Source organism: Ooceraea biroi, chromosome 10 (assembly GCF_003672135.1).
Source record: "Ooceraea biroi isolate clonal line C1 chromosome 10, Obir_v5.4, whole genome shotgun sequence".
NCBI classification, from domain to species: Eukaryota; Metazoa; Arthropoda; class Insecta; order Hymenoptera; family Formicidae; genus Ooceraea; species Ooceraea biroi.
Window position 1 is genome coordinate 7,065,346 of NC_039515.1, and position 14,737 is coordinate 7,080,082.

The 14,737-nt window shown below is 41.2% G+C and overlaps 1 protein-coding gene across 5 annotated transcripts in view; it reads left to right on the forward strand.

Annotated features, from left to right (window-relative positions):
* Positions 1-14,737, forward strand: part of LOC105281541 (protein crumbs) — a 91,960-nt gene that overhangs the window by 63,103 nt on the left and 14,120 nt on the right. For 3 of the 5 annotated variants that reach the window (XM_026972905.1, XM_026972906.1, XM_026972907.1), the window contains 6 exons: positions 299-759; positions 1,814-1,995; positions 6,748-6,901; positions 9,560-9,801; positions 10,082-10,304; positions 10,507-10,970. In XM_026972905.1, the coding sequence (XP_026828706.1) occupies positions 299-759; positions 1,814-1,995; positions 6,748-6,901; positions 9,560-9,801; positions 10,082-10,304; positions 10,507-10,970 (1,726 nt within the window). The remainder of the gene's footprint in view (positions 1-298; positions 760-1,813; positions 1,996-6,747; positions 6,902-9,559; positions 9,802-10,081; positions 10,305-10,506; positions 10,971-14,737) is intronic. The other 2 variants (XM_026972908.1, XM_026972909.1) reach the window with 1 other exon arrangement.

Here is a 14,737-nt window from a genome sequence, read left to right on the forward strand (position 1 = left end):
TTGTTCTAAATTAGAATCACGTTACACTTCGAAACGGAAATATATAAATATCGGAATATTCGTATCACGAACACAAACGTTATGTATTTCTATTCTGTTGCGATGTATGCATTTTCAATTTTAATATTAAATTTTACATCTGTACATTGTTACAGAATAACTAGGTTTCAGAATTTTAAATTCTACAAAACTTACGCTTCTCATGGATCCTTGAATTTATGTTCTCATTATCATTTGCGATTTCTATGCACGACACTATTCTGCCTTATCTTTAAAACTGGCTTGTTTTTTTCCGCAGCTATGAGGGCGCGAACTGCGAGGTCGACATCGACGAGTGCGTCGCGAATCCGTGTCTGAACAACGGCGTGTGCTACGACTATTACGGTACCTACATCTGCCACTGCCCTACCGGCTTCGAGGGTCAAAATTGCGAGTTGAATCTAAACGAGTGTTTGTCCGGACCTTGTGTCAACGGTGGTGAGTGCGTCGATGACGTGGGCACCTACCACTGCGAGTGTCCTTCCGGATTCTCCGGTCGTCACTGTGAACTGAGGGGTCTCTGCGAAAACGCGTCCTGCCCGCTCAACAGCATCTGCGTGGAGGACGCTCACGGGCCCCAGTGCGTTTGTAATCCCGGTTTCATGGGTAATCCGCCCAATTGCACGGTCAACTATTGCGCCAGCAATCCTTGCGCCAACGGCGGGACTTGCGCCAGCGGCAAGGATGGTTTCAATTGCACCTGTCCGCCAGAATGGAAAGGTAAGATTACCTAGATTGAAGATAATAATAACGTTTGCTTGCTCCAATTTTGTGAAAATGCCTTTCCTTCTTTTCTGCTAATATTTTTACGATGGATGGAAAATGATTTACCTAGTAAAGTGTAAGCTTATATAAATTCAGCTTTGTTTATGCTTTTTAGGATAATATAGTGAAATGAATTTGGAGTGCCATGATTGCATAGTGATATTGATATCAATTTTGGATCAGGATTGAAACTTTATTACCAAATTTTACTACCAAAACTAATACCTTCCGTAACTGGCCAATATTACTTTTTATTCATTACTAATCGGAATTAATATTTCTTTTAAGGGGATGCTGGAGTTGCTAGTGAACTATTTTTTCACTATAGCGATGGTAATTGCAGTTTCGAAAATTCTCTTTATTGCTTGTGCAGAATAAAAAATCCTTTTCCACAAATGAAGTATAGATAGAAAGAAAGTCCGCTCTACAGGACTTTATATTCAAAATGGAAAAAAGTTAAAAAAGACAAATGTAAGTTTTTAACTTTTTTCCATTTTGAATATAAAGTCCTGTAGAGCGGACTTTCTTTCTATCTATACTTCATTTGTGGAAAAGGATTTTTTATTCTGCACAAGTAATAAAGAGAATTTTCGAAACTGCAATTACCATCGCTATAGTGAAAAAATAGTTCACTAGCAACTCCAGCTTCCCCTTAATACAGTTAATAAAAAGTAATATATTTTCGACACACTTAATAGAAATAATTAATTAAAACTAGAATCTTTCTGGATATTTAACGAAACTTAATTCTTCAATTATAATATTTTTAACTACATTTAATTCGAATTAACTATTTTTAATTGCAGTATTGTAGCTTCGCTTGATTTTTTGGGCTTTATACGTTTACGAATTGTGATCCACATGAATTGTAACTAACAACTCTCTGTTTCCCCGAGCTCTTCCGTCATTAATCGCACTAATAAACACAATCTATCGATATCCACCTCCCACCTTCATTCGTTGCTTCATTCTTTGTGTGTGATGTATGTCCACGTATCATTCGTATCAGGGGCCACGTGCTCGTCCTCGGCCTCAGACTGGTGCAATGCGTGCTACAACGGCGGCACTTGCTTGGAGACCATCTACGGCATCATGTGCCAGTGTCCCAGGTTCTGGAGCGGGTCTCATTGCGAGATGTCGGTCACCTGCGATGATCTTCCCTGCAAGCAGGCGTCCGCGTGTCACGATTATGTGAGTGTGAAACACGCACGCTTCGCAAACTCGATTAACCCGTTCCGCGGCGTCTTATTGTTCCTGGGACAATTGCGAAGTGAAGATAGATATCTTATCGGATGAAATGGTGATGACAATAGATCTCGTCGAAATCTGAGTTAAATACGTCGAGATACCTCGAGATAGCTCTGATTACGTTTGCGTTGAAAGCAATCCCGTTTGTTGGTAGCTAATAGGCTTAACGGTATTCCAAAAGTAACCCAGATAGCCAAGTCTGCCGAAAGCAGATGATGCTAACTATCTGCTATCAACTATTGCCAGCCAAAAGACAACAAATTTGATACAGAAGTTGTTGTTAACGATTAATTCGACAAATTGGTGCCAGAAATGTAACAGAGCTTGCTCACAAAATCTAAAAACAGATTGGCGGCAGAAACCGAGCAGAATCTGCAAACATGGCTTGAAGTCGGATTGTCGACAGAAACCAAGCAAGATTTGCGCACGCGCAATCTAACGGCAGATTGGCGGCAGAAACCGAGCAAGATCTGCGCGCGCGGAATCTAACGGCAGATTGGCAGCAGAAACCGAACAGGATCCGCAGCTTTTGACAGTATTCAAATTTACACGGCTATGAATATGTGTTTTCGCTCCGCACCGCCATGCGGTGCACGCGTCGAGTTCTTACTCGATGTTAAGATTTAGCCTAACAATTATATAAGTTAATATACGCGCCTTGGCATGATAATATTAATTTTTCTGAACATTTTTGCACTCGCGGCACAGAGGCTCCCATGGACAACGTCCACGTAGTTCACGCACGCCACAAGCAATCTGAAGTTCGAAAGCAAAATTCGGACTTCGGATTAGAATAAATTAACAATAAGAGAGAGATTATGCAACGAACTGTCAGAAAGACACATCAAGCCAAATGTACTTTAATTTAACAAACACACAAGTGCGTTCTTTTAACAATTTATAGTGTGTTAAAAGTAAACACATGCTTTAATATATCGTGAATATGAATGGCCAAAAGCTGCAGATTCTGTTCGGTTTCTGCCGTCAATCTGCCGTCAAATGTTAACAGATTCTGCTCGGTTTTTGCCGCCAATCTGCCGTCAGAGTCTGTTAGCAGGCTCCGCTGGCAGATCACTATCCTAACGCGGACATAACGGATGCCAATTTGCTATCAACTTCTGCAGTAATCTGTTGCCAATCTGCTGGCAGATTGCACACATTTTGCTTACCCAGATAGCCAAGTCTGCGAAAAGCAGATGATGCTAACTATCTGCTATCAACTATTGCCAGCCAACAGACAACAAATTTGATACAGAAGTTGTTGTTAACGATTAATTCGACAAATTGGTGCCAGAAATGTAACAGAGCTTGCTCACAAAATCTAAAAACAGATTGGCGGCAGAAACCGAGCAGAATCTGCAAACATGGCTTGAAGTCGGATTGTCGACAGAAACCAAGCAAGATTTGCGCACGCGGAATCTAACGGCAGATTGGCGGCAGAAACCGAGCAAGATCTGCGCGCGCGCAATCTAACGGCAGATTGGCGGCAGAAACCGAACAGGATCCGCAGCTTTTGACAGTATTCAAATTTACACGGCTATGAATATGTGTTTTCGCTCCGCACCGCCATGCGGTGCACGCGTCGAGTTCTTGCTCGATGTTAAGATTTAGCCTAACAGTTATATAAGTTAATATACGCGCCTTGGCATGATAATATTAATTTTTCTGAAAATGTTTGCGCTCGCGGCACAGAGGCTCCCATGGACAACGTCCACGTAGTTCACGCACGCCACAAGCAATCTGAAGTTCGAAAGCAAAATTCGGACTTCGGATTAGAATAAATTAACAATAAGAGAGAGATTATGCAACGAACTGTCAGAAAGACACATCAAGCCAAATGTACTTTAATTTAACAAACACACAAGTGCGTTCTTTTAACAATTTATAGTGTGTTAAAAGTAAACACATGCTTTAATATATCGTGAATATGAATGGCCAAAAGCTGCAGATTCTGTTCGGTTTCTGCTGTCAATCTGCCGTCAGATGTTAACAGATCCTGCTCGGTTTCTGTCGCCAATCTGCCGTCAGAGTCTGTTAGCAGGCTCCGCTGGCAGATCACTATCCTAACGCGGACATAACGGATGCCAATTTGCTATCAACTTCTGCAGTAATCTGTTGCCAATCTGCTGGCAGATTGCACACATTTTGCTTACCCAGATAGCCAAGTCTGCGAAAAGCAGATGATGCTAACTATCTGCTATCAACTATTGCCAGCCAACAGACAACAAATTTGATACAGAAGTTGTTGTTAACGATTAATTCGACAAATTGGTGCCAGAAATGTAACAGAGCTTGCTCACAAAATCTAAGAACAGATTGGCGGCAGAAACCGAGCAGAATCTGCAAACATGGCTTGAAGTCGGATTGTCGATAGAAACCAAGCAAGATTTGCGCACGCGGAATCTAACGGCAGATTGGCGGCAGAAACCGAGCAAGATCTGCGCGCGCGCAATCTAACGGCAGATTGGCGGCAGAAACCGAACAGGATCCGCAGCTTTTGACAGTATTCAAATTTACACGGCTATGAATATGTGTTTTCGCTCCGCACCGCCATGCGGTGCACGCGTCGAGTTCTTGCTCGATGTTAAGATTTAGCCTAACAGTTATATAAGTTAATATACGCGCCTTGGCATGATAATATTAATTTTTCTGAAAATGTTTGCGCTCGCGGCACAGAGGCTCCCATGGACAACGTCCACGTAGTTCACGCACGCCACAAGCAATCTGAAGTTCGAAAGCAAAATTCGGACTTCGGATTAGAATAAATTAACAATAAGAGAGAGATTATGCAACGAACTGTCAGAAAGACACATCAAGCCAAATGTACTTTAATTTAACAAACACACAAGTGCGTTCTTTTAACAATTTATAGTGTGTTAAAAGTAAACACATGCTTTAATATATCGTGAATATGAATGACCAAAAGCTGCAGATTCTGTTCGGTTTCTGCCGTCAATCTGCCGTCAAATGTTAACAGATTCTGCTCGGTTTTTGCCGCCAATCTGCCGTCAGAGTCTGTTAGCAGGCTCCGCTGGCAGATCACTATCCTAACGCGGACATAACGGATGCCAATTTGCTATCAACTTCTGCAGTAATCTGTTGCCAATCTGCTGGCAGATTGCACACATTTTGCTTACCCAGATAGCCAAGTCTGCCGAAAGCAGATGATGCTAACTATCTGCTATCAACTATTGCCAGCCAACAGACAACAAATTTGATACAGAAGTTGTTGTTAACGATTAATTCGACAAATTGGTGCCAGAAATGTAACAGAGCTTGCTCACATAATCTAAGAACAGATTGGCGGCAGAAACCGAGCAGAATCTGCAAACATGGCTTGAAGTCGGATTGTCGACAGAAACCGAGCAAGATCTGCGCGCGCGGAATCTAACGGCAGATTGGCGGCAGAAACCGAGCAAGATCTGCGCGCGCGGAATCTAACGGCAGATTGGCAGCAGAAACCGAACAGAATCCGCAGCTTTTGACAGTATTCAAATTTACACGGCTATGAATATGTGTTTTCGCTCCGCACCGCCATGCGGTGCACGCGTCGAGTTCTTGCTCGATGTTAAGATTTAGCCTAACAGTTATATAAGTTAATATACGCGCCTTGGCATGATAATATTAATTTTTCTGAAAATGTTTGCGCTCGCGGCACAGAGGCTCCCATGGACAACGTCCACGTAGTTCACGCACGCCACAAGCAATCTGAAGTTCGAAAGCAAAATTCGGACTTCGGATTAGAATAAATTAACAATAAGAGAGAGATTATGCAACGAACTGTCAGAAAGACACATCAAGCCAAATGTACTTTAATTTAACAAACACACAAGTGCGTTCTTTTAACAATTTATAGTGTGTTAAAAGTAAACACATGCTTTAATATATCGTGAATATGAATGGCCAAAAGCTGCAGATTCTGTTCGGTTTCTGCTGTCAATCTGCCGTCAGATGTTAACAGATCCTGCTCGGTTTCTGTCGCCAATCTGCCGTCAGAGTCTGTTAGCAGGCTCCGCTGGCAGATCACTATCCTAACGCGGACATAACGAATGCCAATTTGCTATCATCAACTTCTGCAGTAATCTGTTGCCAATCTGCTGGCAGATTGCACACATTTTGCTTACTGGGTATCTTATCGGATGAAATGGTGATGACAATAGATCTCGTCGAAATCTGAGTTAAATCCGTCGAGATCCCTCGAGATAGCTCTGATTACGTTTGCGTTGAAAGCCATCCCGTTTGTTGGTAGCTAATAGGCTTAACGGTATTCCAAAAGTAACGTATCTTTTAATTATAATTAACGCCGGACGTAATGGAATAACGGGACAATGGTACATTTTAAACCATGTACCTTTTAATATTCATTTACCAAGTATACATTTTACAGTATAAGTAACGTGTATCATAATCGAAAAAATTGGGACAATCGATTTTACATCCCTAATTCATTCGCTGCGAGAAATTATAATAAATTTGCGCTCGGAATAAATTAACGTGCATGGTGCATTGATATGCATCGACGTGCACGTAGAATAAAAAGTACGAATTAAAAAAGTACGGATAAAAATTGAAATAAAGTGAGAGGATTAATGCTCCCAGCGGATGTGTGATATGCGTGATTGAGCGGGTTAATCGATTCGCAAACTGTCCGCCGATACCGTGCGTTGCTTTATCTGTTACTCACTGCCGATACAGCCTGGCGGCTATTATTGCACCTGCGAGCCAGGATGGACCGGGCCCGAGTGCTCCATCGACATGGACGAGTGTGCCAGCGATCCCTGTCGTAACGGCGGCATCTGCATCGATCAGCTCAACAGCTATTATTGCGAGTGCCTGCCAGGATATACCGGTAATCGTGCCTCGAATTTTCCCATCGTCATCCTCTCGTCCTTCGTCGTGTTTGCATGCATTGCGTGTATTAGGGAATCCCTGTGTACCCTGCGTATGGATTTGTGTGACGCATACGTCCCAGACACTTCTGTTATTCCCGATATTTTTAAATTTGCATTTCATGTATCCAAATTTTGCAATTGCGTAATTTTTTTGAGCTGTCTTTCAACCTACTTCTTTTTGCCCATTTCTTTCGAATTCTTCCGAATGATTGACGCAAGATATAGGTCTTTTATTTCTGGCCGCAACTATACAGGGTGAGGCACCTAAAACAGGCCACCTGAATATCTCGGCTGTTATTGGTGATAGAAACAAATGTGTCAGACCAAACTTGCATGGTCTCGAGGGACACATAATTTGTTCAAAGTAGATTTTATTAGGTGGACGCGTAGAGCTCATATGAAGGTCAACTTCGTTTTTTTAAATGGTATGATATGTTTTTTTACGTACCATCTAGTGGAGCGTTTGAAGATGCGCACATTGATCTACGGGTCAAAATCATTCAAGGTCACTGGAGGCCAACTGCAAGGGAAAATAATTTACTTTATATTGCCTAGAGGTCTCTGCTATTGAAAATACCGTAAAGTCAGAAATGAAAAAGTTCTAGCCCTTAGAAATTTTTTCTTTTTCCGCGAAGTTCTGAGTTGTTGTTATTATTATTTTTTATATTGCCTAGAGTTCTCTACTATTGAAAATACCGTAACCTCGGAAATGAAAAAGTTCTAGCCCGTAGAAATTTTTTCTTTTCCTTTTTCTTTTCTGAGTTGTTTATATCATTATTTCTTATATTGTCTAGAGTTCCCTGCTATTGAAAATACCGTAAATTCAGATACTTGGCGCGAGACACTACCGCGTCTCTTGAAATGAAAAAGTTCTAGCCCTTAGAAATTTTTTCTTTTTCCGAGAAGTTCTGAGTTGTTGAAATCATTATTTATTATATTGCCTAGAGTTCTCTGCTATTGAAAATACCGTAAACTCGGAAATGAAAAAGTTCTAGCCCGTAGAAATTTTTTCTTTTCCGAGAAGTTCTGAGTTGTTGTTATCATTATTTTTTATATTGCCTAGAAGAGTTCTCTGCTATTGAAAATACCGTAAATTCAGAAATGAAAAAGTTCTAGCCCGTAGAAATTTTTTCTTTTCCGAGAAGTTCTGAGTTGTTGATATCAATATTTTTATATTGCCTAGATTTCTCTGCTATTGAAAATACCGTAAACTCGGAAATGAAAAAGTTCTAGCCCGTAGAAATTTTTTCTTTTCCGAGAAGTTCTGAGTTGTTGTTATTATTATTTTTTATATTGCCTAGAGTTCTCTACTATTGAAAATACCGTAAATTCAGAAATGAAAAAGTTATAGCCCTTAAAAATTTTTTCTTTTCCTTTTTCTTTTCTGAGTTGTTCATATCATTATTTCTTATATTGCCTAGAGTTCCCTACTATTGAAAATACCGTAAATTCAGATACTTGGCGCGAGACACTACCGCGTCTCTTGAAATGAAAAAGTTCTAGCCCTTAGAAATTTTTTCTTTTCCGAGAAGTTCTGAGTTGTTGTTATCATTATTTTTTATATTGCCTAGAAGAGTTCTCTGCTATTGAAAATACCGTAAATTCAGAAATGAAAAAGTTCTAGCCCGTAGAAATTTTTTCTTTTCCGAGAAGTTCTGAGTTGTTGTTATCATTATTTTTTATATTGCCTAGAAGAGTTCTCTGCTATTGAAAATACCGTAAATTCAGAAATGAAAAAGTTCTAGCCCGTAGAAATTTTTTCTTTTCCGAGAAGTTCTGAGTTGTTGTTATCATTATTTTTTATATTGCCTAGAGTTCTCTGCTATTGAAAATACCGTAAACTCTGAAATGAAAAAATTCTAGCCCGTAGAAATGTTTTCTTTTCCGACAAGTTCTGAGTTGTTGTTATTATTATTTTTTATATTGCCTAGAGTTCTCTACTATTGAAAATACCGTAAATTCAGAAATGAAAAAGTTATAGCCCTTAAAAATTTTTTCTTTTCCTTTTTCTTTTCTGAGTTGTTCATATCATTATTTCTTATATTGCCTAGAGTTCCCTACTATTGAAAATACCGTAAATTCAGATACTTGGCGCGAGACACTACCGCGTCTCTTGAAATGAAAAAGTTCTAGCCCTTAGAAATTTTTTCTTTTCCGAAAAGTTCTGAGTTGTTGATATCTATATTTTTTATATTGCCTAGAGTTCTCTGCTATTGAAAATACCGTAAACTCAGGAATAAAAAAGTTCTAGCACTTAGAAATTTTAGCCTTCAGTGACCTTGAATGATTTTGACCCGTAGATCAATGTGCGCATCTTCAAACGCTCTACTAGATGGTACGTAAAAAAACATATCATACCACTAAAAAAACGAAGTTGACCTTCATATGAGCTCTACGCGTCCACCTAATAAAAAATTATTTAGAACAAATTATGTGTCCTTCGATACCATGCAAGGTTGGTCTGACACATTTTTTTCTATCACCAATAACAGCCGAGATATTCAGGTGACCTGTTTTAGGTGCCTCACCCTGTATATCAGCTTCTTTTTAATTTACAGCCATGTCACTCTCAAACGCTTAGAGCTCTTCTCTGAAAGAAAAAACTGTTTTTGCAGGAAAGAACTGTCAGATCAACGTGGACGAGTGCTTGTCGCAACCGTGCCAGAACGGCGGTATTTGCATCGACCGCGTCAACGGGTATAGCTGCAACTGCACTCGGGATTTCATGGGCGATAATTGTGAACGGGAATATGACGCGTGTGCCATAAATCCTTGTCAGAACAATGGCACCTGTACGTTGATGCCGAGGTCGAGGCGGGAATTCGTTTGCGAATGTCCACATGGCTTCGAGGGCAAGGTACCGTAGCGCAATTATCGTATTACATTTATGGATGATAAAGGAGATAAATAAACAGAAATATCACCAAGCAACTCAATTTAACACGTATTAAAGTTTCCTTAAAAGTATCTCTTTTATTTGGCGAACGTATTTTACATGAAACTGCGAGTTATATTTGTATAGAGAGATTAATCTTGTTTGTATTTTTGCTTTCCATCATCAAAATTTAAAACTATAGTTTATAATTATGCACAATTTATCAATTTAATACTAATATCTCTTAATTTATGTTATATAGGTGTGCGACGTAAATATCGACGATTGTGTAGGCGTGGTGTGTCCAGATGATAAGATCTGCGTTGACGGCGTTGCCGGCTACGAGTGCAAATGCCGGGAGGGCTACAGGGATCCAAACTGTACGCTCATCATTGATCATTGCGCGACGAAACCGTGCAATAACGGCACGTGCATCGACCTCGGAGAACACGGCTTCGAGTGCAAATGCAAGGGCGGTTTCCAAGGCAAGTCCGATTGAGCCAAAGACGGATCGACTCCAAGCGAATCAGACGCCCGAACGTTTTAAAGATTTCAAAAAATTATTTTTAACGCACTCTTGTCCGCTGAAAAACAAATTGTTGTGTCTCGCGTGTGAGAACCGGAGAGACACGAAGGTATCCCTGCTTCTTGCGAAAATCCAATCAATGACGCGAATTTCACCCGCAGGTCAGTACTGCGACATCGACGTGAACGAGTGCGAGCTGCACGGCAACTCGCTCTGCAACAACGGCATCTGCGTCAACACCGAGGGCAGCTACAACTGCTTCTGCCGGCCAGGTTTCTCCGGTGATCACTGCGACATCGACATCGACGAGTGCCTGTGCGGCCCGTGCAAGAACAACGCCACGTGCATCGACGGCATCAACACGTTCGAGTGCCAATGCCTGGCCGGCTACACCGGCAAGACTTGCGAGGTAGACGTGAACGAGTGCGACAGCAACCCCTGCATGAACGGGGCGCGGTGCGTGAACGGCGTGGCGTCATACGCGTGCGTGTGCCCGGCCGGCTTTCTTGGCGCTAACTGCGAGATCGACATCGACGAGTGCGAGTCGGCACCCTGCATGAATCTGGGAAAGTGCATTGACGGCGTCAACGGTTACACCTGCGACTGCAGCGATACCGGCTTCGAGGTAGAGTTCGTGCTTTTATTAAAAACTTTAATTTTCGATACCGTAAAATATAATTGTATAATTTCTATTAATCTTTCTTATATTGGGTCGTCCGGAAAGTTCGTGCCGATTTGGAAGGAAAATTCAAAGGCAACATTTTTTTATGTCGATAAATATTTATTGACTTATGTATGCACCGTTTTGTTTCACAACCTTTGTCCATCTTGTCACGCAACTGGAAGATTCCATTCTCCCAGAACTTCTTAGGTTTCTCGGCGAAAAACTCCTCAAGGTGGTTTTTTATGTCGATCAAAGAGTTGAAGTTCCTGCCGCTAAGAGAATTTTGCAAAGACCTAAATAAGTGAAAGTCTGAAGGTGCAATGTCTGGTGAATACGGTGGGTGAGGTGGCACATCCCAGCCAAACTCCAACAATTTTTGTCGGGTAGTCAAAGAAACATGAGGTCTGGCATTGTCTTGATGGAACACGACGCCCTTCCTATCAGCTAATTCTGGACGTTTTTCCTGAATCGCTGTCTTTAATTCGTCCGGTTGCGAGCAGTACTTATCTGCATTTATCGTTTGGTTGTGTGGTAGGAGCTCATAATATAGGATTCCTTTCCAATCCCACCAGACACAGAGCATGACTTTTTTTGGACGAAGGCCGGCTTTCGGAGTGGTTAATGCTGGTTCATTTCGCTTACCCCAGGATCTTTTTCGTTCTACATTGTTGTAAATGATCCATTTTTCGTCACCCGTCACTAATTGCTTCAAAAATGGTACGTTTTCGTTGCGCTTGTACGGCGAGTCGCAGATGGAAATGCGATCCATTAAATTTTTTTCGGCCAAATTATGCGGAACCCATACATCATAGCGACTTACGTAACCAAGCTTCACTACATGATCGTGGACAGTGGTTTTCGATATTTTCAGTACCTCTGCTAATTCACGTGTCGTGTAGCGCGGGTTATTCTCGATCAGTGTCTTGATTTGGTCATCATCAGTAGTAGAGGGTCTGCCCGAGCGTTCTTGGTCTTTAAGGTTAAAATCACCAGCTCTAACCTTAGCGAACCACTTACGTACGGTTCTTTCAGATAAAGCGCCTTCTCCGTAAACAGAACATATCGAATTTGTTGCTTGTGAGGCATTTTTGCCTTTCCGGTAATAGAAAAGCATCAAGTGTCTAAAATGTTTTTTGTTTTCTTCCATCTTCAAAAGAGTACAAAACTGACACGAATCAATTTATCTGAAACAACTTTTTTCCTAACGATGCGTTGAAATGTCACCTTTAAGCATATGTATTGGGTCGTCCGGAAAGTTCGTGCCGATTTGGAAGGAAAATTCAAAGGCAACATTTTTTTATGTCGATAAATATTTATTGACTTATGTATGCACCGTTTTGTTTCACAACCTTTGTCCATCTTGTCACGCAACTGGAAGATTCCATTCTCCCAGAACTTCTTAGGTTTCTCGGCGAAAAACTCCTCAAGGTGGTTTTTTATGTCGATCAAAGAGTTGAAGTTCCTGCCGCTAAGAGAATTTTGCAAAGACCTAAATAAGTGTAAGTCTGAAGGTGCAATGTCTGGTGAATACGGTGGGTGAGGTGGCACATCCCAGCCAAACTCCAACAATTTTTGTCGGGTAGTCAAAGAAACATGAGGTCTGGCATTGTCTTGATGGAACACGACGCCCTTCCTATCAGCTAATTCTGGACGTTTTTCCTGAATCGCTGTCTTTAATTCGTCCGGTTGCGAGCAGTACTTATCTGCATTTATCGTTTGGTTGTGTGGTAGGAGCTCATAATATAGGATTCCTTTCCAATCCCACCAGACACAGAGCATGACTTTTTTTGGACGAAGGCCGGCTTTCGGAGTGGTTAATGCTGGTTCATTTCGCTTACCCCAGGATCTTTTTCGTTCTACATTGTTGTAAATGATCCATTTTTCGTCACCCGTCACTAATTGCTTCAAAAATGGTACGTTTTCGTTGCGCTTGTACGGCGAGTCGCAGATGGAAATGCGATCCATTAAATTTTTTTCGGCCAAATTATGCGGAACCCATACATCATAGCGACTTACGTAACCAAGCTTCACTACATGATCGTGGACAGTGGTTTTCGATATTTTCAGTACCTCTGCTAATTCACGTGTCGTGTAGCGCGGGTTATTCTCGATCAGTGTCTTGATTTGGTCATCATCAGTAGTAGAGGGTCTGCCCGAGCGTTCTTGGTCTTTAAGGTTAAAATCACCAGCTCTAACCTTAGCGAACCACTTACGTACGGTTCTTTCAGATAAAGCGCCTTCTCCGTAAACAGAACATATCGAATTTGTTGCTTGTGAGGCATTTTTGCCTTTCCGGTAATAGAAAAGCATCAAGTGTCTAAAATGTTTTTTGTTTTCTTCCATCTTCAAAAGAGTACAAAACTGACACGAATCAATTAATCTGAAACAACTTTTTTCCTAACGATGCGTTGAAATGTCACCTTTAAGCATATGTATTGGGTCGTCCGGAAAGTTCGTGCCGATTTGGAAGGAAAATTCAAAGGCAACATTTTTTTATGTCGATAAATATTTATTGACTTATGTATGCACCGTTTTGTTTCACAACCTTTGTCCATCTTGTCACGCAACTGGAAGATTCCATTCTCCCAGAACTTCTTAGGTTTCTCGGCGAAAAACTCCTCAAGGTGGTTTTTTATGTCGATCAAAGAGTTGAAGTTCCTGCCGCTAAGAGAATTTTGCAAAGACCTAAATAAGTGTAAGTCTGAAGGTGCAATGTCTGGTGAATACGGTGGGTGAGGTGGCACATCCCAGCCAAACTCCAACAATTTTTGTCGGGTAGTCAAAGAAACATGAGGTCTGGCATTGTCCTGATGGAACACGACGCCCTTCCTATCAGCTAATTCTGGACGTTTTTCCTGAATCGCTGTCTTTAATTCGTCCAGTTGCGAGCAGTACTTATCTGCATTTATCGTTTGGTTGTGTGGTAGGAGCTCATAATATAGGATTCCTTTCCAATCCCACCAGACACAGAGCATGACTTTTTTTGGACGAAGGCCGGCTTTCGGAGTGGTTAATGCTGGTTCATTTCGCTTACCCCAGGATCTTTTTCGTTCTACATTGTTGTAAATGATCCATTTTTCGTCACCCGTCACTAATTGCTTCAAAAATGGTACGTTTTCGTTGCGCTTGTACGGCGAGTCGCAGATGGAAATGCGATCCGTTAAATTTTTTTCGGCCAAATTATGCGGAACCCATACATCATAGCGACTTACGTAACCAAGCTTCACTACATGATCGTGGACAGTGGTTTTCGATATTTTCAGTACCTCTGCTAATTCACGTGTCGTGTAGCGCGGGTTATTCTCGATCAGTGTCTTGATTTGGTCATCATCAGTAGTAGAGGGTCTGCCCGAGCGTTCTTGGTCTTTAAGGTTAAAATCACCAGCTCTAAACTTAGCGAACCACTTACGTACGGTTCTTTCAGCTAAAGCGCCTTCTCCGTAAACAGAACATATCGAATTTGTTGCTTGTGAGGCATTTTTGCCTTTCCGGTAATAGAAAAGCATCAAGTGTCTAAAATGTTCTTTGTTTTCTTCCATCTTCAAAAGAGTACAAAACTGACACGAATCAATTAATCTGAAACAACTTTTTTCCTAACGATGCGTTGAAATGTCACCTTTAAGCATATGTATTGGGTCGTCCGGAAAGTTCGTGCCGATTTTGAGGGAAAATTCAAAGGCAACATTTTTTTATGTCGATAAATATTTATTGACTTATGTATGCACCGT